This window comes from Dasypus novemcinctus, chromosome 8, assembly GCF_030445035.2.
Source record: "Dasypus novemcinctus isolate mDasNov1 chromosome 8, mDasNov1.1.hap2, whole genome shotgun sequence".
Lineage (NCBI taxonomy): Eukaryota > Metazoa > Chordata > Mammalia > Cingulata > Dasypodidae > Dasypus > Dasypus novemcinctus.
The window spans coordinates 80,431,900-80,453,605 of NC_080680.1; the positions used below are offsets into that span (position 1 = coordinate 80,431,900).

The following is a 21,706-nucleotide window of genomic DNA, read 5'->3' on the forward strand; positions in this document are numbered from 1 at the left end:
AAAAACTTTTACATGAATGTGGATAGCAGCTGTTTTAGTTTGCTAAGCTGTTCAAAGCAGATATCACGAAATGCACTGGCTTTAACAATGGGAATCTGGGAAACGGACTTTGGCCCAGTGGTTAGGGCGTCCGTCTACCATATGGGAGGTCCGTGGTTCAAACCCTGGGCCTCCTTGACCCGTGTGGAGCTGGCCATGCGCAGCGCTGATGCGCGCAAGGAGTGCTGCACCACGCAAGGGTGTCCCCCGCGTGGGGGAGCCCCACGCGCAAGGAGTGCGCCCGTGAGGAAAGCCGCCCAGCGTGAAAAGAGGGAGCAGCCTGCCCAGGAATGGCGCCGCCCACACTTCCTGTGCCGCTGACGACAACAGAAGCAGACAAAGAAACAAGACGCAGCAAATAGACACCAAGAACAGACAACCAGGGGAGGGGGGGGGTGAATTAAATAAATAAATAAATCTTTAAAAAAAAAAAAAAAAAAAACAATGGGAATTTATTCACTTACAAGCTTAGAGTTTTGAGGCTGAGAAGAATGTCCAAATCAAGGCATCATCAAGGCAATGCTTTCTTCCTGAAGACTGGCTGCTGGTGATCCTGGACTCCTCTGTCACATAGCTAGGCACATGGCTATGACTGCTGATCTCTCCCTTCTCTGCTGAGTTTTGTTGTTTTCAACGTTTTGCATCTGTAGCTTTCTCTCTCTCTGTTTCATTCAGTTTATAAAGTAATTCAATAACAGGATTAAGACCTATCCTGAACAAGGTGGATCACACCTTAACTGAAGTACTCTCATCAAAAGGTCCTACTTACAATGGGTTTACAGCCACAGGAATGGATTAAGCTTTAAGAACATGATTTTCTGGCATACATACAATTCCAGACCACCACAGCAGCATTATTTACAATAGCCAAAAGGTGGAAATAACCTAGATGTCCATCAACTGATGAATACATGAATAAAATGTTGTTTGTTCAAACAATAGAATATCATTCAGAAAAAAGGAATACTATTACATACCACAACATGGATGAACCTTGAAAACATCATGCTAATTAAAAGAAGTCAGTCACAAAAGGCAACATATTGTATGATTCCATTTATATGAAATTCCCAGAATAGGCAAATCTAGAGACAGAAAGTGGATTTGTAATTCTCTAAGACTGAGGGAAGTGGGGAGAAATAGTGAGTGGCTGTTAATGGACACGGGGTTTCTCTTTGGGGTGATGAAAATGTTCTAAAATTGATTTTAGTGATGGTTGCACAACTTGTGAATATACTAAAAACCAATGAATTGCACATTTTGAATGTGTGAACTGTATGGTGTGTGAATTATATCTCAATAAAACTGATAAAAAATAAAAGTCTAAAATACCAAATAAAAAAGCAAATATAATGTATTAAAAAAAAGGAAAAATAACACATCAAGATCAGTTGGATTTAACATTAGAAAATTAATTATGGAATGTATCATTTTTACAAACATTTTCTCCCCTTCTACCTTACTTCTATAGACAAAGTATATTTTGCACTTGGCCATGTGACTTGCTTTGGCCACTGGAATGCTGGCAGGCATAATGTGACCCAAAGACATGAAAAACAGTTTTACAACTGTGCTTATCTTATTGCCCTTCTGCTATCACCATAAGAAGAACATGCCCAGGCTATCCATGTATGGTGCACCAAACAGTCCCAGGTGGAGACTGACAGAGCAGAGCAAAACCTCTCTAGCCAATCTCAATTCAGAACAGCCCACCTCCAGTCGACCTACAGATTTTTATGAATAAATAATTGTTCTTTTATGCCACTGAGTTTAGATATGGTTAGTTACATGGTACGTTTGTGCTAACAGCTAACTGATAAATGCAGCTACAAATAAATCTACAGTAAACATCAAACTTAATAGTGAAAATGTTAAAAGCATTCTTCTAAAAATCAGGAACAAGATAAGAGTGTCTAGTGCCACTACTTCACTCAACATCATGTTGAAGATCCTAAACAAGGAAATAGAAATCAAAGGCATAAAGATTAGAAAGACAGAAAACTATAGGAAAGTTTTTGGTTTGATTCTGAGTGAGATGACAAAGTTTCTAAGCAGAGAAGTAAAATTATCTGATTTTACATTTTAAAGGAATATTCTGGCTGTAGAGAATAGGCTTTAAGGAGGCGAAGACATAAGTGGGAAGACTCTTTTCTAAAAGAGACCTACTGCAACAATCTAAGCAAGAGACAGTGATGGCTTAGATTGAGTTGGAGGCAGAGAAATGTGAGAAGTACTCAGGTTATGGATAGACTTGAAAGGGAGAGCATACACCATTTGAGATGGGCTGGATATGGGGTAGAAAGAAAGACAGAAATCAAAGATAAGACAATTTCCTTAACTGAGCATCCAATAGGTTGGATTTATTGAGATGGGGAAAACTGAGGGAAAATCTGGGGAAGTGTGGCAGGAATCAAGAGTTCTGTTTTGGATCCACAGATTTTGAAAAGCCAAATATCCACCTGGAAACGATGAGCAGGTGATTGAACATAAGAGTCTAGAAGTCAGAGGAGAAAATTGGGACTCATCAGCATAGAGATAGTATTTGAAATCTTTGAGTTAATGAAATGTATGTATAGAAAGGGAGGCGGTCCAATGACGGAACCCCAAGTACTCCACTGTTGGAGGTCAGGGAGATGAAGAGCTAGCAAAAGGAGACCTGGAAGAAGCAGCCAGTGAAATTTGATAATCAAGAAACCAAATGGGGCAGTGGACTTGGCCCAGTGGTTAGGGCGTCCGCCTACCATATGGGAGGTCCACAGTTCCAACCCCGGGCCTCTTTGACCCGTGTGCAGCTGGCCCATGCACAGTGCTGATGCGTGCAAAGAGTGCCCTGCCACGCAGGGGTGTCCCCCGCGTAGGGGAGCCTCACGCGCAAGGAGTGCTCCCCGTAACGAGAGCTGCCCAGCGCAAAAGAAAGTGCAGCCTGCCCAGGAATGGTGTCGCACACATAGAGAGCTGACACAACCAAAAAGAAACACAGATTCCCATGCCGCTGACAACAACAGAAGCGGACAAAGAAGACGCAGCAAATAGACACAGACAACAGACAACCGGGGTGGGGGGAGGACAGGGGGGAGAAATAAATAAATCTTTAAAAAAAAAAAAAAAAGAAACCAAATGAAGAAAGTAATCCAAGATATGATAATGATACTATGGTTACATAGGAAAATGACCTTGGGAGATAATGCTGAAGATTTGAGGATAAAGGGTCATGATGCCTGCAACTTATTTTCAATAGGGAAACACATGTTGCTTAAGCAGTTGGGTGCCCACCTACCACATTGGAGGTCCTGGGTTCAGTTCCCAGTACCTCCTAAAAAAGATGAGCAAGATAGCAAGCCAACACAATGGGCTGGCGTGGTAAGCGATGCAACAAGATGATGCAACAAAATGACACAATGAGGGGACACAGTGAGAGACACAACAAGCAGGGAGCAGAGGTGGCTCAAGTAATTGGGCACCTCCCTCCCATATGGGAGGTCCCAGGTTCTGTTCCTGGTGCCTCCTAAAAAGAAACGAGCAGACACAGGGAGCACACAATGAACACAGAGAGCAGACAACAAGTACAAAACAATGAGGGGGGGGAAAATAAACAAAATAATCTTTTTTAAAAAATAGTACAATAAAAAATTTCCTCTCATATATTGTGTTATATTACATCACATTAGAGAGAGAGAGGGAGAGAGAACAAATATTCCAAAATGTTAATTGTTGGATCCAAAAGAAGAGTATACAGGTGTTTACTGTGCATTCCTTTAACTTCTCCACATGTTTGAGAATTTTTGTGATAAAGGAAATGGAGAAAGGTAAACTGTTTTTAGAAGGATAGGTAATTGACTGTTCATTTAATCACTCTTCCTAAGGTCAAATAACTTTATAACCCTAGTGCCCAGTTTGGTTTCTAAATACCTTTTCCCATGAAAAAGAACCATGGCTTATTGGGGGGGAAAAAAAAGGTGATACCAGGTCTGGTCTAGAACACATAAAATGAACCTGGAACATTTTATCTTATCAGATAACAAGAAAGCTCAAGGGTCCTGTCAAAAGAACTCCAAAGCCAACTTGAATAAGTTCCTACTGGCCAGAGGATAATTTAAGCATCAAACATGATTTTAGGGGAAGTGGCTGTGGCTCAATCAGCTGGGCTCCTGTCTACCATATAGGAGGCCCTGGGTTCGTGTCCCATGGCCTCCTTGTGAAGGCAGGCTCACCTGCACACTGCAGAGAGCCGCCCAGCCCACAGACGCCAGGGAGAGCCGGAGAGCCAACTCAGCAAGGTGACACAACAATAAAGGGAGACAAGCAAAAAAAAAACACAGAAGAGCGCACAATAAATGGATACAGAGAGCAGACAGCAAGCAGGCCGTTAGGGGATAGGGAAAATAAAAATAAATAAATACAGACACAGAAGAACGTACAGTGAATGGACAGAGAGCAGACAGCACGCAAAAAGCCACAAGGTGGGGGGCCTTAAAAAATTTGAAAAATAATTTAAAAAAAAAATGATTTTAACAGCCAGCAACTGAAATGCATCACTTATGTTCTAAAGTATGAGTTCATAATGATGCTAAAAAACAAACAATGCTCATTGGTGACCTTTGCAGGATGCTAGGGAACCAACTCATTATTTTGAAAGCGGATAAAATAAAAGAGAAATAACCAAGCATTTATCCTGCTTTTCCTTGTGAAATATATCTCTAGGTAACCAAAGAGTTGATGTGGAAAAGTTTCTCTTTGTAGAAATATTCTACCTAATAAACAAAGAAGAAATGATAGAATAAGAATATCATTTTCTAACTCCTTTATTACTGGATCTAGACCAGTGGTTCTCAAACAGAGGTAATTTTGACCCCCAGGGGAAAAATGGCAATGTCTGAAGACATTTTTGGTTGTCATAATGGGCATCCAGTGGGTAGAAACTATAGACATGCTACTAAACATCCTACATTGCACAGGATAAAGAAGTATCCACAAAATAGAACTATCCAAAATGTCAATAGTGCCGGGGTTAAGAAACCCTGGTCTAGATAGTGATCCTCTTCAGTTACTAACATCACAAAAAGACCACCATTGTATACCTCTTGCCAAAATATTCAAATCTAAATCTGAACAAGTCTCTACCAATCAACAGGAAATACTGGGGACAGAGGAAAACGTTAAATTATACCAGGAGAAGCTCCGTAAAATCCAGACTTTGGGAAACTGCAGGACAAATGCCAGGGATTCTTCAACAAAATAAACAGAGGGAAGCAGATGTGGCTCAAGCAGTTGAGCGCCTGCTTCCCACATCGGCGGTCCGGGGTTTCAGTCCCCCAGTGCCTCCTAAAAACAAAAACAAAACAACAAGCAAACAAACAAAAATGAACTCAAGGGAGCCAATGTGGCTCAGAAGTGAGGGCTGGTTTCCCACATAAGAGGTCCCAGGTTCAATCTCCAGCCCCAGTACCTAAAAAAAAAAAATGGATGGGCTTATAAATTTTAAAATATTTGATAGTCATACCAGCCTCAAAGATGGACCTTATTTAGATTTTGATTCAAACAAACAAACAAAAAACAACATTCAGAACAGAATGGCAAAAACAGGAACAAGTGGTTACTTGTTTTTAAGGAATGACAATCTTTTTTTTTAGGTGAGACACATGGTACTGTGCTTTTCTTTTACAGAAGAAACGGGATCTTTTAGAGATACATACTGAAATATTTACTGATGAAATGATACAATGCCAAAAATATGTATCAAATAATTAGCGGAGGGAAAGAGCAGGGGTATAGATGAAATAAGATTGGCCAAAAATTGACCACTGGAGTACCACAGTCGTAAGAGGTACTTGAAAGCTGGTACCTTCACCTTGGCCAGGGTCACCTGTGGCAATGGTAGAACTGAGACATGACTGATTTATTTTACACTATGGTTTGCATTAAAATGGCCTTACTAACACTAGGTAAATAAGGGTTCACTGTTCTTTTCTGTCTGGGATTCTTTTATTTTATCTTATTTTTCATGTGTGACATTTCCCATCTTAAAAAACATTTGAAAAAGAACAACAAAAGGTCTTATAATAGCCTAACTCGAGGGATATTTTAAATTTCTTATCTCAGCAGAACCTTCTCCTCCATTTACTGATGTTAATTATTCTACTTTTCCTAAAGTTTCCACTCCTTGTATTCCATAACACCAGACTCCCTAGGTCCTCTTCTACCTTTCTGCTTATCTCTTCTGTCTCCTTCCTGAACTTTTCTTCCTCCATCCACCCTTTGAAGTTAGCATCCCCCAGGATTCCACTGTTACCTTACATACCCTCCCTGGATGATGTCATCTACTCTCACAGCTTCCTTTACCATCACCCCTTTGCTTGTAACCATCATCTCACCCCAACCTTTCCTCCACCTGGATTCTATCTCAGTTGGTGTCACCCAGGCATCCAAGCTGGAAACTGAAAATCATTCTGACTGATGCCCTCTCTCTCCAGAGGGCTGACTGACCTTGGATACTATTCACTCAGCAAGATTTCCCATTTTACCTCCTAAATACCAGTTGAATGTCTCCTCTTCTCCTTCCCTGTGTCCCTATTCTAGTTCAGTCCTGTTCATCTCCTGACTGAACCAGTCACAGCCTCCTTCCTAATCCGTATTCTTACCTCCATATATCCACCACAGTTCAAAAACAAGAACCTGGTTCCTCTGCTTAGAATTACTACCACCAATCACAGCAATTCTCATTCTGTGGATAAAGGGTCAAATCCCAGTAATGATTAAATTATCGACTATAACCTTAAACAAAAAGAGGTAAAAATCCCTACTGCTTATGGTTTACAGACTTACATCTTAAATAGTCGTATTTGTTAACATTAATCTAACGGCCGATTGAGTTTGTTGGGCTAAGACCAAACCGCCTCTGCAAACATGAATAGGATGCATACGCCCAGACGCAGGTTCTCGAGATTTTAGCCTGTGTCCTCTCCGCCTGGGAAAACGTGAATCTCTCGCTGTTCTTTCTCCAAACTTCTAAGAAAGTTTCCCTTCTATGGTGCAGCAAGACAGCATCAGGCCTTCTCTAGACCTTGATTCTTTTCTCACTAGCCCTCGGCAATTAAATAGTACTACTTGGCTCTAAGTGTCATAAGTGTCTAAGTACTAAGTGTCATAAATGTGTGACAGGATCACACTGGGTCAGAAGGCGGTCACCGACTTGATGCGGGTTATGATTATATTAATTTTATTTATCTTGCCACAGAAAAAAATATATACAGTACTTTAACACACTGGAAGAAAACGCGGCCTCGCTCCCTCAAGCTCTGCCTCCGGGCGCGTTTCGCGTCTGAGGCCCGCAGCCTCCGCGCACGCCCGGCGCTCCCACACGCCCCAAACCGCTCCCGCCCAGCCCGCCGCCGGGTCCCACCGACGTCTCCCGAGCCCGGGCGATGATTGGCCATTTCGCCGATGACGCGACCAGAGGAGCCGCGGCAAAACAGGAAACGTCGGGTGCCGCGAGCGTGCGGAGTCCCGAGCCGTGCGTGCGCACCCAGGATCCCGCGCCCACCTAGAGGGGGCTAAGTGCAGCTCCTTCTCCCGCCTGAGGGGGCAGACCCGGTTCCCTCGACAGAGCGGGGGGCGGAAGCTGCTGAGTGGGGTCTCACTGATGAGGGCTGGGCCACCCCTGAAGGGAGTCACATTGAGAAGAGGGGTCACAATGACTGGTGGGGTCCCTCCGAGAGGAAATTGCTTGGGAGGAACACAATAAGGAGCGTGTGTCCCACTGGTACTCACTGGTGGTAGCAGTGGCATGCTAGGGAGAGGTCCCTCTGAAGCGGAGGGTCTCACTGAGGAAAAGTGGGGTCTCCGAGTGGGGAGGGTTCATCGAGCTATCGCGGTCTTGCTGAGGGTGGGGTCTCGCGGAAAGGGGGTGGGCTTCCCTGAAGGTGGAGGGTTCCCTCTGAAGAAGGGTCATTTGTACCGAGTAGTAAGAGCTGGAGATCCAGCGTGGGTTTTCACTGGGCGGAGGCGCTGAAATCGGAACTTTATTCTGGGGGAGGCGGGATGGAATAAGGAGAAGTCGGAGTCACGCAGGGAATGGGCCTGCCGAAGGCTCCGTACAGTCCCAGGGCATCTCAACCGCCCACGAAGGTAGAAGGGATCGGGACGTCCTGAGGCTCAAGGTGTCGGGATGGAGGAGACCTGAGAAATGGGCCGGCTGGTCCGGGGCGGGGGCTGCGCAGGGGAGCAGGTAGTTGGGCCGCCTCCGGCTGTGCTGGGCCTGAGGGATCTACTTTTCTGCCCCTCTGGTCCACGGAGCCCAGGAATCGGGCTGAGCCCAGCCTCGTCGGCAGTGACCTGAGGGTGGGACGAGGGAGAAAGGCCTCTGAGGGCAGCTAAAAGACATTCGGGCTTCACGTACCCACAGTCAGCCCTTAATCCCCTTCAGTTATTCAAGCTCCGGTGCGAACGGATCTGACCCACCGCGGGAGACCCACTCCCCCGGAGGCATCGCGGCGGCGGAGGGGGCGTGCGTACCTGAGGGGGCGTGGCCCGTGCGTGGGCCGGGCGCGAAGGAGTTAAACACAGGCGCGGCCCAGCCCCGCCCCCGGCAGGCCGCGGAGCCTGAGACCCAGCGGCGAAACGGAGCAGCCGCCGCCCGCCCGCCCGCCTCCGCCCGCGGGGAGCCCGCCCGCCCGCCGGCGCCCGGGAGCGCCACCGCCACCGCCCGGCCCAGGCCCAGGCCCTGCGCACAGCGGAGCGGCGTCCACCCGGGCCGGGCCAGCCGGCGCGGCGGGGGCGGGCCCGGGATCTGCGGCGGAGCCTCGGTTCTCCGAGCCGGAGCGGGAGCTCGGGCGCCCGGGATCCGGCGGGGCCCGCTCCCATGGCGAGCGCGGCCTGTCCGGGCCCCGGGGATCCTACCATGTGAGACAGACCCGGGCCGAGGGCCGGGCCATGGCCGGGGAGCGGCCCCCACTGCGGGGCCCTGGGCCGGGGCCCGGAGAGGCGCCGGGGGAAGGGGCTTCGGGGCCGGGGGGCGCCGGCGGAGGCCCGGGCCGGGGCCGCCCCTCCTCCTACCGGGCTCTGCGCAGCGCCGTGTCCAGCCTGGCGCGCGTGGACGATTTCCACTGCGCCGAGAAGATCGGGGCCGGCTTCTTCTCTGAGGTCTACAAGGTAGGAACGGCGGAAAGGGCAGAGGGGCGGGACCGACCCTGCGATGGGAGCCTGGAGCCAGGGGGCCCGGAACGAGGGGAAGGGCCCGGACTCGGGCCACCCGGGCCTGCCTGGGACTCGCCGGGCCCTGCCGCCCCCAGGTTCGGCACCGACAGTCAGGGCAAGTCATGGTGCTGAAGATGAACAGACTCCCCAGTAACCGGGGAAACACGCTACGGGAGGTGCAGCTGATGAACCGGCTCCGGCACCCCAACATCCTGAGGTGAACGGCCCACGCCGCCCGTTGGGAGGTGGGCGGGGGGCAAGGGAAGGATCTTGCGGGAAAAGTAGGCACCGAGGAGGGCTCCCCGGTTCCCTGAACCGGGGCTCTTGCAGCCTACCCTCTGATCTTCCCCATCCTCTTTCAGGTTCATGGGGGTCTGTGTGCACCAGGGGCAACTGCACGCTCTCACAGAGGTGAGGATGGGCCAGAAAGAGGAGTAGGAGTCGGCGAGACAGGTGGATCTACAGAGGAATAACAGGAGGCAGCAGAACCTCCTCCCAGGGGTGGCGTCTAACTTCCCTTTGTACAAACCACGTATCAGTTGCCTCAGCTGGTCCCATCCTCTTTATCCCCTAGAACAGTGCTGTTCCAGTAGAACTTTCTGCATTGATGGAAATGGTCTCCATCTATGCTGTCCAGTTGGGAGCACTTGAAATGTGGCTAGTGCTACTGAGGAACTGAATATTGAATTCTATTTCATTGTAATAATTTTAACAGCTGCATATGGCTAGTGACCACTGTACTGGACAGGGGTCACCTTTGTGATCCTCCTGAGTGCTATGCTTCCTGGCTTATAAGTGGGGGGCCTAGAGCACAGGCCAAAGCTTGACATGCAGTCCCCTTCTCCTCCCTCAATACCAGTACATGAATGGGGGAACCCTGGAACAGCTGCTCAGCTCCCCAGAAACCCTATCCTGGCCTGTCAGGCTCCGCCTGGCTCTGGACATTGCCCGTGGCCTGAGGTACCTGCATGCCAAAGGTGTATTCCACCGAGACCTCACATCCAAGGTAGGCTGGCCATGTGGGTGGAGGGTGAAAGGGCGTGTTTGAAGTTGCAACTGGCCCACGGGTGTTAGGATGTGGATAATAGATAGATTAGGATGTTGGAGTGGCAAGGCACTAGAGAATGTTGGGGACTGGGGTGAGGGAGAATACTCTGAGTAACTGAATAGTGGATGATGATGGAGGATTGGGTGCACTGGTGAACTAGGAGATCAGCCAGGTTTGGAGTTATGCTGGAGTGGCAGGGCTTTGGGAATTGTGTTAGGAGACCTAAAAGCAGAAGGTGATGGTTATGTATGTGTCAGAACTGTCTGGTCCGTCGTGAAGACCGAGGCTTCACAGCTGTTGTGGGTGACTTCGGGCTGGCTGAAAAGATTCCTGTCTATAGGTGAAGTGAATGCTCTTCCCTGCGCCCCCCCCCCCCCCCCCCGCCCAAACCTCCCAGAGGGCCCCTACCTGCATGAGACCTCTAGAATGCTGACCTGGGGACATTTCCCTTGAAGTGGGGTAGAGGGCTCACCTCATCCCTCTGGCCTCAGTAGAGTATGGGATGTTTCTAACCACCCTGCCCCTGCTCCTGCAGGGAAGGAGCAAGGAAGGAGCCATTGGCTGTGGTGGGTTCACCATACTGGATGGCTCCGGAGGTGTTGCGGGGTGAGCTGTATGATGAGAAGGTGAGACATCAGCCTTCAGATCCCCAGAGCCCTCCAGAAACATTTGACATACTCTCACAAGACCTCTGCCCAAGTTCCTCAACAACCCTGCCAGATATTCAGAAATCCCAAAGATCCCTCTTGCCTCTCAAAGGCAACCCCCAACAGGTGAAAAGCATCAAGACTCCCCCCAGGTTGCTGGCCCCTGGCCTCCCTTCACCCTCTGACATTATTTTCCACCCCCAGGCTGATGTCTTTGCCTTTGGGATTGTCCTCTGTGAGCTCATTGCCCGAGTACCTGCAGACCCTGACTACCTGCCCCGTACCGAGGTAATGTCTCTGGAAAGGAGGAGAACTTCAGACCAGGTGGCTCATAACCAAGGAGGGTTCCCTAGATGGTGGGTTCCTAACTGAGAGGCAGAAGGAGAAACGAAGGAAGGATGACTTGGAGGCTCCTCCTCTGCTCTGATCCCACAGGACTTTGGCCTGGATGTGCCTGCCTTCCGAACCCTGGTAGGAGATGACTGCCCACTACCTTTCCTGCTCCTGGCCATCCACTGCTGCAGTGTAAGAGCCTTGCTCTCCCTTCTCCACATCCCAGCTATGAGCTGCCCTTTGGGTCCCTGGTAATGGGAAGAAAACACAGGGACCCTCTTTAGGAATGCTGAGGGAAGCTGCCTCTGTCTCTACCCATCAGATGGAACCCAGCGCCCGTGCCCCCTTCACTGAAATCACCCAGCACCTGGAATGGATCCTGGAGCAGCTGCCTGAGCCAGCCTCCCTCACCAGGGTTTCCCTGACACACAATCTGGGTAAGTGGGCATGGGAACCAAAGTCCTTGTGTCTCTTTCCTCCTCAGAACTCAGGGAATTATCAGAAGAGACTGTGTATTTACTACTTGAGAAGGCTAGGGCATCTCAAAGAAGATGGTTTTCTAATAGAACCTGAGAGAGAGGAGGAAGGAAAGAAGAGGTGAAGGGGGCTAAAGGTGACATCGCCCTCTTCCCAAAGCACCCTTTGGTGTTCCCTTTTCTAAAGTTCTGGTGCCCCCAGCCTCATGGAAAATAATGAAGCCCACAAGAAGCTATGATCAAATGCTGAGGGCAGTGATCCAACCTCTTTGTCTACAGGGTCTGTTCCAAGAGGGGGTCCCTCTGCCACACTTCCTAGGCCAGACCTCCGGCTCTCACGAAGCCGGTCAGACCTCTTCCTGCCCCCATCACCAGGATCACCTCCCAACTGGGGGGACAATCTGATTCGAGTCAACCCCTTCTCATTACGGGAAGACCTCAGGGGTGGCAAGATCAAGCTCCTGGACACACCCAGCAAGCCAGTTGGCCCCCTGCCCCTGGTACCACCATCACCTCTGTCCTCCACCCACCTGCCCTTGGTGACCACTCCAGAGACCCTGGTCCAGCCTGGAACACCTGCCCGCCGCTGCCGTTCCCTGCCCTCGTCTCCTGAGCTCCCCCGACGTATGGAGACAGCACTGCCAGGTCCTGGCCCTCCCCCGGTAGGCCCCTCGGCTGAAGAGCAGATGGAGTGTGAGGGCAGCAGCCCTGAGCCAGAACCCCCAGGACCAGCCCGCCAGCTGCCCCTGGCTGTGGCCACAGACAACTTCATCAGCACTTGTTCTTCGGCCTCCCAACCCTGGTCCCCCAGATCAGGACCTCCCCTCAACAATAACCCCCCACCTGTGGTGGTGAGCTCCCCACAAGGTTGGGCTGGGGAGCCCTGGAACCGGGCCCAGCACAGCCTGCCCCGGGCAGCAGCCCTGGAGCGGACACAACCCTCACCACCCCCTTCAGCCCCCCGGGAGCCCGATGAGGGGCTGCCCTGTCCTGGCTGCTGCCTCGGCCCCTTCAGCTTTGGCTTCCTATCCATGTGCCCCCGCCCCACACCAGCTGTTGCCCGCTACCGCAACCTGAACTGTGAGGCGGGCAGTCTTCTCTGCCACCGAGGACACCACGCCAAGCCACCCACGCCCAGCCTGCAGCTGCCTGGGGCACGCTCTTAGCAGTGGGGCCTGTAGTCTCAGGCCTCCAACTTTGGCCTTCAGGACATCCTGTGAAGACAGAGTGCAAACGCTGAACTGTACCAGCCCCAGATGGGCTGATCGGCCCTTCTCTCCATATAGGGGAGCCTCAGCATGGACTCAAGGGACTGAGCACTTCCTATCAACCCCTGGACTCACTCTTCCACAGGGGTCACTGAACCAGACACAGCATTGCTGACACATGAGACTAACACGTGCAAGTTATTTAAAAGTATTTCAATAAAACTGCCTGGCTGGCTCCGGGCTGCCCCTATCCACTCAGCCCATGCGCCCTCCTCCCCACCCCCTCCACTCCACTGTGGGAGTTTCTTGGGGAGGCCAAAGTCCCTTTTAGAGGCTTCTTCACCCTCTTCTCAGGAACAGTCCAGTTTCTGGGATAGGTTTCCAAGCAGGCAGCAGGCTGGCTCAAAGTGCTGGGCATGGTTCAGCCCTTGCCTGGGCACTGCCCAGCAGAGTGAGAGAATGCAGGAGGGAGAAGATCTTTGGACCTGCAGGCTGTGGGTTGGGGAAGCCAGTGAGTTCTGCAGGTGACTGTCACTGGGAACACTCATCCCGCTCACCTATCCCCTCCCGAGGGCTCTGGACAGCCACATCAGCAGCCTCCTTCAGTTTCAGGCCTCCCCTGCCCAGCCCTCCCTTACGCAAGCAGGCCAAGCTCTTAGAGGCCATGACATGACTGTCATTCCCAGGACCAAGCTTTCCCTCTGACCACTGGGCCCCTGCTCTAAGTTCCTCTTCCCCCAGACTCCCCATGCCATATCCCTGCCCCTCACATTTACCGGCTCAGAGCAAGTAGTCTTCATCTGGATACCTGAAAGCTGCCATCTCACAGATGAAGGGAAGAAGAGTCCGACATGCCTCGTCCTGCACTTGTAACCACAGTTTTTTAACTGCCTTAGCACATGTTGGGTATTGCGTATCAATCCTGTACAGTGGTGAAGAAGAACCTGGGATATGCTCTGGACACCTCCTATCCTATCCTCCCTTCTCCCCTCTTGCCCTCTATATAAACCTAACCCCAATCCTCCATCATCCTGATTGCCTAAACACCAGCCACGTCTGGCCATGGGTCAGGGACAGATGGCTGGACTGTAACCCAGAGAGGCTTTAGAAGCAGGGGAGGGGGAAATCACCCAAGGTCTTAAAGATGAAAACTCCAGTTAGGGAAATAGGGCCCATGGGGTTGAGCCTCTGGCAGCCACCCCACTGCTGCCTTTCTGGAGTAGCTCTAGTGCCAAGTGGTTTTGACTGAGAAAGTACCTTATTTTGGGTGACTTGTCAAGGGATGGGAAGTTAGGTTAGGGGGCCAGGGACCTTCATCAGCTGTGAAACCCTGGCTAAATCTCTCAGAGAAGGGTGACTTAGGTCCCAATCTAGTAATTAGTCAAAAAAGAAAAAAAATATATGGACCAGGGACTGCTAGGTATTGAGAGGATAGAGTAGAGAGCAAGACTGCCTTCGAGAGTTAATTAGGCAATAGAGGAAACAGACAAATAGGTAATTGCAATAATGATTTGTAAAAGATTTTTGGGAGTTGGGCCTCAGACATTACTGTGTCCCTATGAGGAGAATATGGGGTTAAAAATGCCCAGAAATCCTAAAAAAAAAAACTTACCCACCACTCGAACTCCAGGTATATTTAATGTTGATCCAGTATGAATCACTTACACCACTTGCTGACATCAACAGCTGATGTAAGGAGCTCTGAGGGGGAAAGTCAAAGAGACCAGAGGTGTGTGGAGACTGCTGAGAAATGAAGAATAAGAACACCCTAGAGAGGACTATGGCTTTGGCAGGAGGGCTGTGCCCATTGTTGGTGTAGGTCATCTGCTCATCAGCGGCTTTGAGTACCACCCTGCAAAGGCAGGCTCACTCAGTCTTTCAGTTCACCTCCCAGCTGGGGAAGAATTTCTGCCAGCTTTTGGAGAGGAGTCTTCTGTGGCTGTTGTGGTCACAGGGAACTAATCCCCCCAATTCAGCCCACCAGGTATGGGACCTTTCTGCCTGAGAATCTGAGAGAAGAACCTATTAAGTATCCCAGAGAGCAGACCTGAAAGCTGGGATGAGAAACAGGCTAAAGTAGGGATGATTCATGTTTTGACTCTCATGCCAGTTCTCTTTAGTTAGTAGAAGCCACCTAGAGGACTGCATGAAAAGCTGCAGGGGGGAAGCGGACTTGGCCCAGTGGTTAGGGCGTCCGTCTACCACATGGGAGGTCCATGGTTCAAACCCCGGGCCTCCTTGACCCGTGTGCAGCTGGCCCACGCACAGTGCTGATGGGTGCAAGGAGTGCCGTGCCACGCAGTGGTGTCCCCCGCGTAGGGGAGCCCCATGCGCAAGGAGTGCGCCCCATTAGGAGAGCCACCCAGAGCGAAAGAAAGTGCAGCCTGCAAAGGAATGGCGCCGCACACACGGAGAGCTGACACACAAGATGACGCAACAAAAAGAGACACAGATTCCCGTGCCACTGACAACAACAGAAGTGGACAAAGAAAAACATGCAGCAAACAGACATAGAGAACAGACAACTGGGGTGGGAGGGGGGGAAGGGGAGAGAAATAAATAAATCTTAAAAAAAAAAAAGCTGCAGGGGCTGTTTCCACATTCAGTGGTAGAGTACTGTGGTTGATGATCAATATCTGCCATGGAAAAGGGATGGGAAACTCTGGCAGGCCTGCCCTGTGTGCACTGCCATTCCTGCCAAGATGATGGGTCCCTTTTATCTAATACACTATCATCTGCAGATAAGGTATTCTTACTCCATAATATCCATAATACCGGTCTTCAAATTTGGCCAGGTCAGAAGACAGAGATTTGCAATGACTTTGGCTCTCCTCCCAACTTTTCTTAGTAGATGAGAAGTAAAAGCATCTTTTCTTGTTTGATATCCATCCCACGGGACAGCAAGATTCTAAAAAGCAGAAAGAAGAGCAAGTATAGCTTAGTGGTTGAGCACCTGCTTCCCATTTACAAGGTCCTAAATCCAATCCCCAGTACTTCCTAAAAATGAAATAATAAATTTTAAATATGCAGAAAGTGTGTGATAGCACAGTCCAGACTCAGACCGGGGAGGATGCAAGTGACTACTCAGCAATCTGGTTGCTAACAATATCCCCCTAGGTCTAATCACAGTACCTCCACTGATTCCTACTCTTTGAACTTTGCCATCTTTTTTCTTTTTTTGTCTCTCTTGGAAATGCCATACCTGTGTATGGCATTTAATATTCAAAAACATTACTCCTTAACAATCTGGGAGCTTTCTTTTAAAAGGGCTGGTGTTACTTCCCCCAATTTCTAAAGGAATGCAGTTCCAGCCCACTATTTTGCTCACCTCGCCTGGGCCCCCTGTAATTCTCCTGCACCCTCTCATTTATCTCATTAGCCCCTAAAGCATTCCCACTGCATATTCAAATCTTTCCCTCTACCCCCAGCCTCAATTCACTAACCACCTCCTTCCCTTTCCACTCTCCACAAGCAGACAAACTTGCCGCCTGTCCTAATGTGGGCTCTTTCCATTTCCCTTCTCTTCATCTCAAAATTTTTCACTTCTCTGTTCTTTTCCTGACAGCCCATAAAAAATAAGCATTCTTTCTTTTTAAGGCTAGCCTCACCTTGACCTGTGCGCCTGATCCCACCCCACCCTCTCTGCAATACTTTGTTCCATTGGTCCAATTTCCACCACTCAAATCATTCCTTGTCTCATGTCCCCAATAAGCTACCCACATTGAGCCACTGTCCTATGTCAACTTCAAGGAATACAAAGAAGTCTAGTGTGCCTGGATGAAAGAGGGTAAGGAGATACAAAGCACGTTGGAAGGTAGGCAGGGAACTTAGCCATGCTAAGAATTTTTTAATTTTTATATTACAAGGAAAAGAAAGTCAATGTGGAATTTTACATAGAGGTGTTTTGTTCACTAACTATATTTCAATGTAATATGTAGCCCATAACTGCTTATGCAATTAATGAATTGGGATGACATGATCTTAACTGAGATAACATGATCAAGTTTTTGTTTTTAAAGGATTATCTTGGCTGCAAAAGTAAGAATGCATGGGGAGGGAGGTGTTTTAGGGAAAACATTCAGAGAGCTGTTACAGTCACCCATGCAAGAGATGGGGTTGGGCAAAAGTGTAAATGTATACATAGACTTGGTAGTAGAAAATGGAGGGAAATTCTCTCCTCTCCAGTGGGGTAGGTGATCAAGGGTATCTGCTGAAAGTGAGAGGCAATGTAAGGTAGGATAAGAAGTCATTATAGAGAGCAAACTCCAAGGCAGGGGTGTCCAGACAGTGCTGAAGCCGAGAATTTGTTGGAGGATAGAGTTTCAGTGTCACCAAGCAGAATGAGTTCACAATTTGTCACACCTGGCTGAAGGCATGGACAAGGAAGGTAGTTGAGTTCATCCAGAGTTGAAATTTTGCCAGTCAGGTGCACCAGAAGTACAATGGAACAAAAGAGTGATTTAAGTGATGGACCCTGGAATCCAAGATAGACAGGGGGAGAAGTGAGGGCAGCAGACAGGTGATGCAGAGGGAGGAAACAGGAGTCAGCAAGCTGGAGGCCTCAGTGAGGTCAAAGCATGGAGAAAGCCTGGAAGGGTGGGCAGTTGCCTTCAGAGCCTAGAAATCTAAAACCATCCTTTTAATGAGAGCAATTTCAGATACTGTGGCCTGGGGTGCAGCTGTAGGAAAGGTGGAGCACTAGCATAGAAGCAAGGGGTTATATAGGATAAAGAGGTTAAGGAACAGGACTGAAGGTATCTGCATATAATCTTGCTTGTGGGAGCACCAGCAAGATCAAGCCTAACCAGTCTATAACCATTCCAGTTACAGGGTTGGCACCCTGCTTCGAACCACAGTCTGCTTTAGCATAATCTTTCCCCTTTAAGTGCCCTCCTACCCCACCCCCATGTACTGGCTGGGCTCCTGCTTTCAAAATGCTTTTAAAATGGACCACAATACTCCCCACCTACCTCGCCATGAGTGCCACCCATACTTGAGAACTCCAGCTGCCCTGCCCCACCATCAGCTGTACCTCATCCATCAGTAACTCTTATTTGTGGGGAAGGGGTCTCAGATTATGGAGAATCTAAGTAAAGCTATGGACCCTCTCTTTGGAAAAACGAGTAAACAATCAATTTTCACATCCAAATTCAGGGAGTTGACAGGTCCTTGACACTGATGTCAAGCCAGATGAGACCTGAGTTTGCCATCTGCTTTGGACAGTGTGATTTGGATTGCTGGCTACCACCCTCCTCTCCCCGACATGGTCTGCCTTAGAGCTGGGTGAGTCTCCCTAAATCCACCACGCAGTGCTATCCTCCCTGTTGGCCAAGGCTTCACAGCTCATGTCAATCACTACTCTGGTTCATTATCCCTTTCCTGATCAATTCAATGACTCCCTGATAGATAGGACTAGTGTATCCTTGCTTCAATCCCTCCCTCCCAGCAGACCCCTCCCATCTCTCCTCTCCCCAGAGCAGATACCTGTGCATGTGAAGAGGGGCTTCAGTTTGTCATGCACTCTGCTTAGCCTCTGCTCCAAAGTGTTCTTCTGTGCCTTTTCAAGTTGCAAGTTCTCCTCTGTCCTCTCCCTAGTGGACTGGCAGGCCTGTAACTGCCCTTCAGCAGCCTGGTGACCCTCTTGTTCTGCCTGCAGTGCTTCCTGACTCTGGGCCAGCTCCCTCCTGGACTCCTTTAGATCCCGTTCCCTCTGCTCCAGCTGGGTTATCTTTAGGTGGAGGTGCTGCAGCAGGCTGCTGTTAGTGGCTTCCAGAACTCTGTTCATCTTCTGGAGCTGCTGAGACACCTGCAGAACTGTTTGGCAACAAAAAGTGATTTGAAGGGCATCTCCAGCTGCACCCCTGTGTCCTGAGACATCAGCATCCACCTGTTTTTTCTTCTTGCAACTTATTGCACAACAGGCTGAAATATAAGGTCTGACTGCCTGAAGTTTAAGGAGGTATTGGGTTAGGTAAGGACCCTTTAGGAGGACACAGTGCTCTAAAACAGACCTGGCTAGAAACCAAAATCAAAAACAACAAACGTGGTGGTAATCACTATGGGTCCTGTTGAGGAAGGGTGGTTGTTGGGGAGATTAGGTGATAAGTGTTTGGCTGTAATAGGAAATGGGGGTGGGGGAGCCAATACTCACAGCGCACGCCCAGGCAGATAGCGGCTACAGCTAAGAGCAGGCAGGTGAGGAGCAGGCCGAGGAGGAGGTACTGCGTGCAGGCGGCGCAGCCTTCGGGAGACAGTGGAATGAGGGGCAGTCAGTCCCAGAAAGGGTGTGTAGACCGAAGGGAAGGGGTGGGGGGAGAGATTCATGAAGAAAGAGCATTCCCTAACAGGAGGGGGTGTAAGGCTGAGGGGGGCAGGGGAGGGATTGGGAACCACCACCTCTTCCCCAGGAATTCCTCAGAATAAGAGCTAGGTCTTGTTACTGGTAAAGAGAATTGAGGGGCATTATCTGGTAGGAGGGGTCACTACATCTCAGACGGAGAGAGTGGGTTTGGGGCCATCGTGGGTGGGGGGAATCTGGGTTCACACGTCGAAATGATCAATACTGGGATGGGGGTGAAGGGCGCAGGGGAACGGGGTCACGGTGGGGCGGTCCTAAGGTTGCTCCCTGGGCTCAATCCCCAGACCAGGGCTGTACACTGCGGAGCCCGCACTACCCCCTGCCGGGACAGGACGGGACAGGGAGGAGCACCCCCGGCTCAGGGTCCGCAATGCGCGGAAAGGCCCCCGCAGGGAACCGGCCTTCGGTGGCCCCGCCCCGTGGACTCCCGCGCGAGGCCAGGAGCAGGGCGCGCGCGGGGGTGGCGAGGGCGCGCGCGGGGGGTGGCGAGGGCGCGCGACTCACTCGGGAAATTCCGCCCCGCCGCTGATGACGTCACCGAACTCCAGGCCTTAGTTGGCGGCTCTGACTTGACCCCTGCGCAATAAGAGGAGCTGCAGTTTGAGGAGGGAAATCACCAGGAGATGGCCCCTTCTTTCCCTCCTTCCCTCCCTTCACCGCCACCACCGCCACCACCGTCACCACCGTGAGACCCCAGTCTGTCATGTGTTGCCCTCTACAAATCCTCTGGGACCCCCTTATCACCCTCGGGAGCTCCTCATCTCCCTTGGGACACTCATGTCCCTTCTGGGTCTCCCCTGTATTTTCCCTGCGGTCCCCCTCATCTCCCTACTGGGTGTCCCTTCATCTTTCCCTCAGGGGCCCCGTTATCTCCCCACCCTAGACCCTCTCCCAGGGGTTGCTCTCTTCCCATTCGGGTACCGGGTACCGTTTCATCTCTCTGCTGTGACTCCCCACAGGGCTGCCCTAATCCCACCCAAAACCTCCTTATTTCCCCCTGGGACTTCCCGCCTAGCCCCTGGGATCTTTTTTCTCTGCCTGGCTACTATTTATCCGGTTCTCATTCGTTGCTCTCTGAGACCCCGCCTCCTATACACCCAAGGGTATTTTCCTCCCAAGAATCCTTTGACTTCCCTGGCTCAAGACACAATCCCCTACAAACACACATCCCCTGGGGGTTCCATACCTGCTTTGTCCCCTGGTCCATGGGCATCCGAGCTCGGGGGCCCCACTGGGGCAGATGGCATTTGTACATTCTCATAGGTGATTTCCCCATCTTCATCAGCTTCTGGGTCTGGAGAGGAGAGAGATGGGAGTCAGGGGATTGGGGTCTGTGGGGTGGGGGTGGGGTCATAAATGAGGACGGGGATGCAGACAGAATCAAGGAGACAAGGGGACGCCTCATCCACCCTTACCCTGTCCTAACCGGTTAGAGTTGCTCTTCCTCAGGGGAGCCTTCACAAACCGCAGGTCTGCATAGGTGATGGCTTCAGCCATGGTCCTGAGCACCTCTGCCCCACCTGTCTCCCTTCCTCGTCCACAGCCCCTAAGCCTCCCTTGCCACTCTCCTTTCTGTCCCTTCACACTCAGACTCTGTGTTGCTTCTGTGGCCACTCAGCTCAGCACTTTGCCCTATGACTTACAGTCACAAAAGCGGAAGATGTGTGAGCAGTTCTCAGCCAGATGGGTTCAGTGAAGCAATAGACTGTCTGGGCCCTGGCCAGAGAGGCAGGGGAGGGGAAACTGGGCCCAGAGTTTGGGGTAGGGGATGGGGGTGTCACAGGCCCACTACTTGCATCTGTCCCTGCATCTTCCTGTCAGTACTCCCTCTTCATGCGTCCTAGACCCTAGATGCTGGGCTCCACATCCCTGTCCTACTGATTGTCTACCCTGATTTGTCCTCCCCTTCTGGCTACACTGACCACTGGGGCTTATGATGTATAGTCAGAGCTTTTTTTGGCCTAAATAACCCCAGAGGATATCTCCGGTCATTGCCGGGGGAGGGGGCCTCTGTCTTTTTCCCATTCGTGGGCTCCTAGCTCCCCAGCATCCCGGGCTTTCCAGTGGGTGTGGGTTCCCAGAAAGGGACCCCTTGGTGTAGTGTATTCCCCAGGTGGGGCTGACTCTCTGCATCAGCTTTGAGGCTTTCAGGGCTCCCTTCCTGCTGTAGCCTTGCAGTTGCCAAGGATCCCCACACAGGGAGATTCTCACAGCAAAGCTCTTCCTGGGAATGTGGTAGCCCTTCCAGATGATGCAGAAGACCTGAGATCAAACTAATCCTTCTCCTGAGCCTTGCTCCCCTACTGCGGCCAGTCAGCCCCTTCCTCTTCCTGACCTACCCCTGCCAGCCTTATTTGTCCTCTGTGCCCCTACATCTGAGTTTGTGCAAGACCCAGCAGGCAGAG

The 21,706-nt window shown here is 50.5% G+C and overlaps 2 protein-coding genes and 1 long non-coding RNA gene across 4 annotated transcripts; 1 reads left to right on the plus strand and 2 right to left on the minus strand.

Annotated features, from left to right (window-relative positions):
• Positions 1–7,238: 7,238 nt before the first annotated feature.
• LOC131279472 (uncharacterized) lies at positions 7,239–9,197 on the minus strand. Its single transcript, XR_009186846.1, has 2 exons — positions 9,091–9,197; positions 7,239–8,370 (listed from the first exon to the last, which is right to left on the minus strand). It is a non-coding gene; the product is annotated as an uncharacterized lncRNA (long non-coding RNA).
• On the plus strand, positions 8,695–13,193 carry TESK1 (testis associated actin remodelling kinase 1). The gene is made up of 10 exons (XM_058302051.2): positions 8,695–9,186; positions 9,327–9,448; positions 9,594–9,642; positions 10,091–10,237; positions 10,537–10,619; positions 10,815–10,905; positions 11,131–11,214; positions 11,362–11,451; positions 11,582–11,696; positions 12,015–13,193. Exons 1-10 carry the CDS (start codon positions 8,968–8,970, stop codon positions 12,899–12,901), a joined length of 1,887 nt encoding a protein of 628 aa, XP_058158034.1. The 5' UTR covers positions 8,695–8,967; the 3' UTR covers positions 12,902–13,193.
• On the minus strand, positions 13,144–20,914 carry CD72 (CD72 molecule). Of its 2 annotated transcripts, none has more exons than XM_071216851.1 (9): positions 20,728–20,914; positions 20,488–20,595; positions 19,806–19,877; positions 19,095–19,184; positions 18,428–18,757; positions 15,700–15,851; positions 14,556–14,644; positions 13,720–13,865; positions 13,144–13,435 (listed from the first exon to the last, which is right to left on the minus strand). In XM_071216851.1, the coding sequence occupies exons 2-8, from the start codon at positions 20,546–20,548 to the stop codon at positions 13,724–13,726; spliced, it is 936 nt and encodes a 311-aa protein (XP_071072952.1). In that variant the 5' UTR covers positions 20,549–20,595; positions 20,728–20,914; the 3' UTR covers positions 13,144–13,435; positions 13,720–13,723. The 2 variants fall into 2 exon arrangements, with proteins under 2 accessions (XP_071072952.1, XP_058158037.1); XM_058302054.2 differs by having other exon boundaries at positions 20,717–20,914.
• Positions 20,915–21,706: the final 792 nt, after the last annotated feature.

Bases quoted from the DNA above. Each gene is read 5' to 3' on its own strand.
- CD72 (XM_058302054.2), bottom strand. From the start codon at position 20,798: ATGGCTGAAGCCATCACCTATGCAGACCTGCGGTTTGTGAAGGCTCCC. The intron at 20,596-20,716 runs GTAAGGGTGGAT...TCTCCTCTCCAG, and splicing joins CTCTAACCGGTTAGGACAGG to ACCCAGAAGCTGATGAAGAT. The intron at 19,185-19,805 runs GTGAGTCGCGCG...TGTCTCCCGAAG, and splicing joins GGCGGGGCGGAATTTCCCGA to GCTGCGCCGCCTGCACGCAG.
- TESK1 (XM_058302051.2), top strand. From the start codon at position 8,968: ATGGCCGGGGAGCGGCCCCCACTGCGGGGCCCTGGGCCGGGGCCCGGA. The intron at 10,238-10,536 runs GTAGGCTGGCCA...TGTATGTGTCAG, and splicing joins ACCGAGACCTCACATCCAAG to AACTGTCTGGTCCGTCGTGA. The intron at 10,906-11,130 runs GTGAGACATCAG...TTCCACCCCCAG, and splicing joins GTGAGCTGTATGATGAGAAG to GCTGATGTCTTTGCCTTTGG.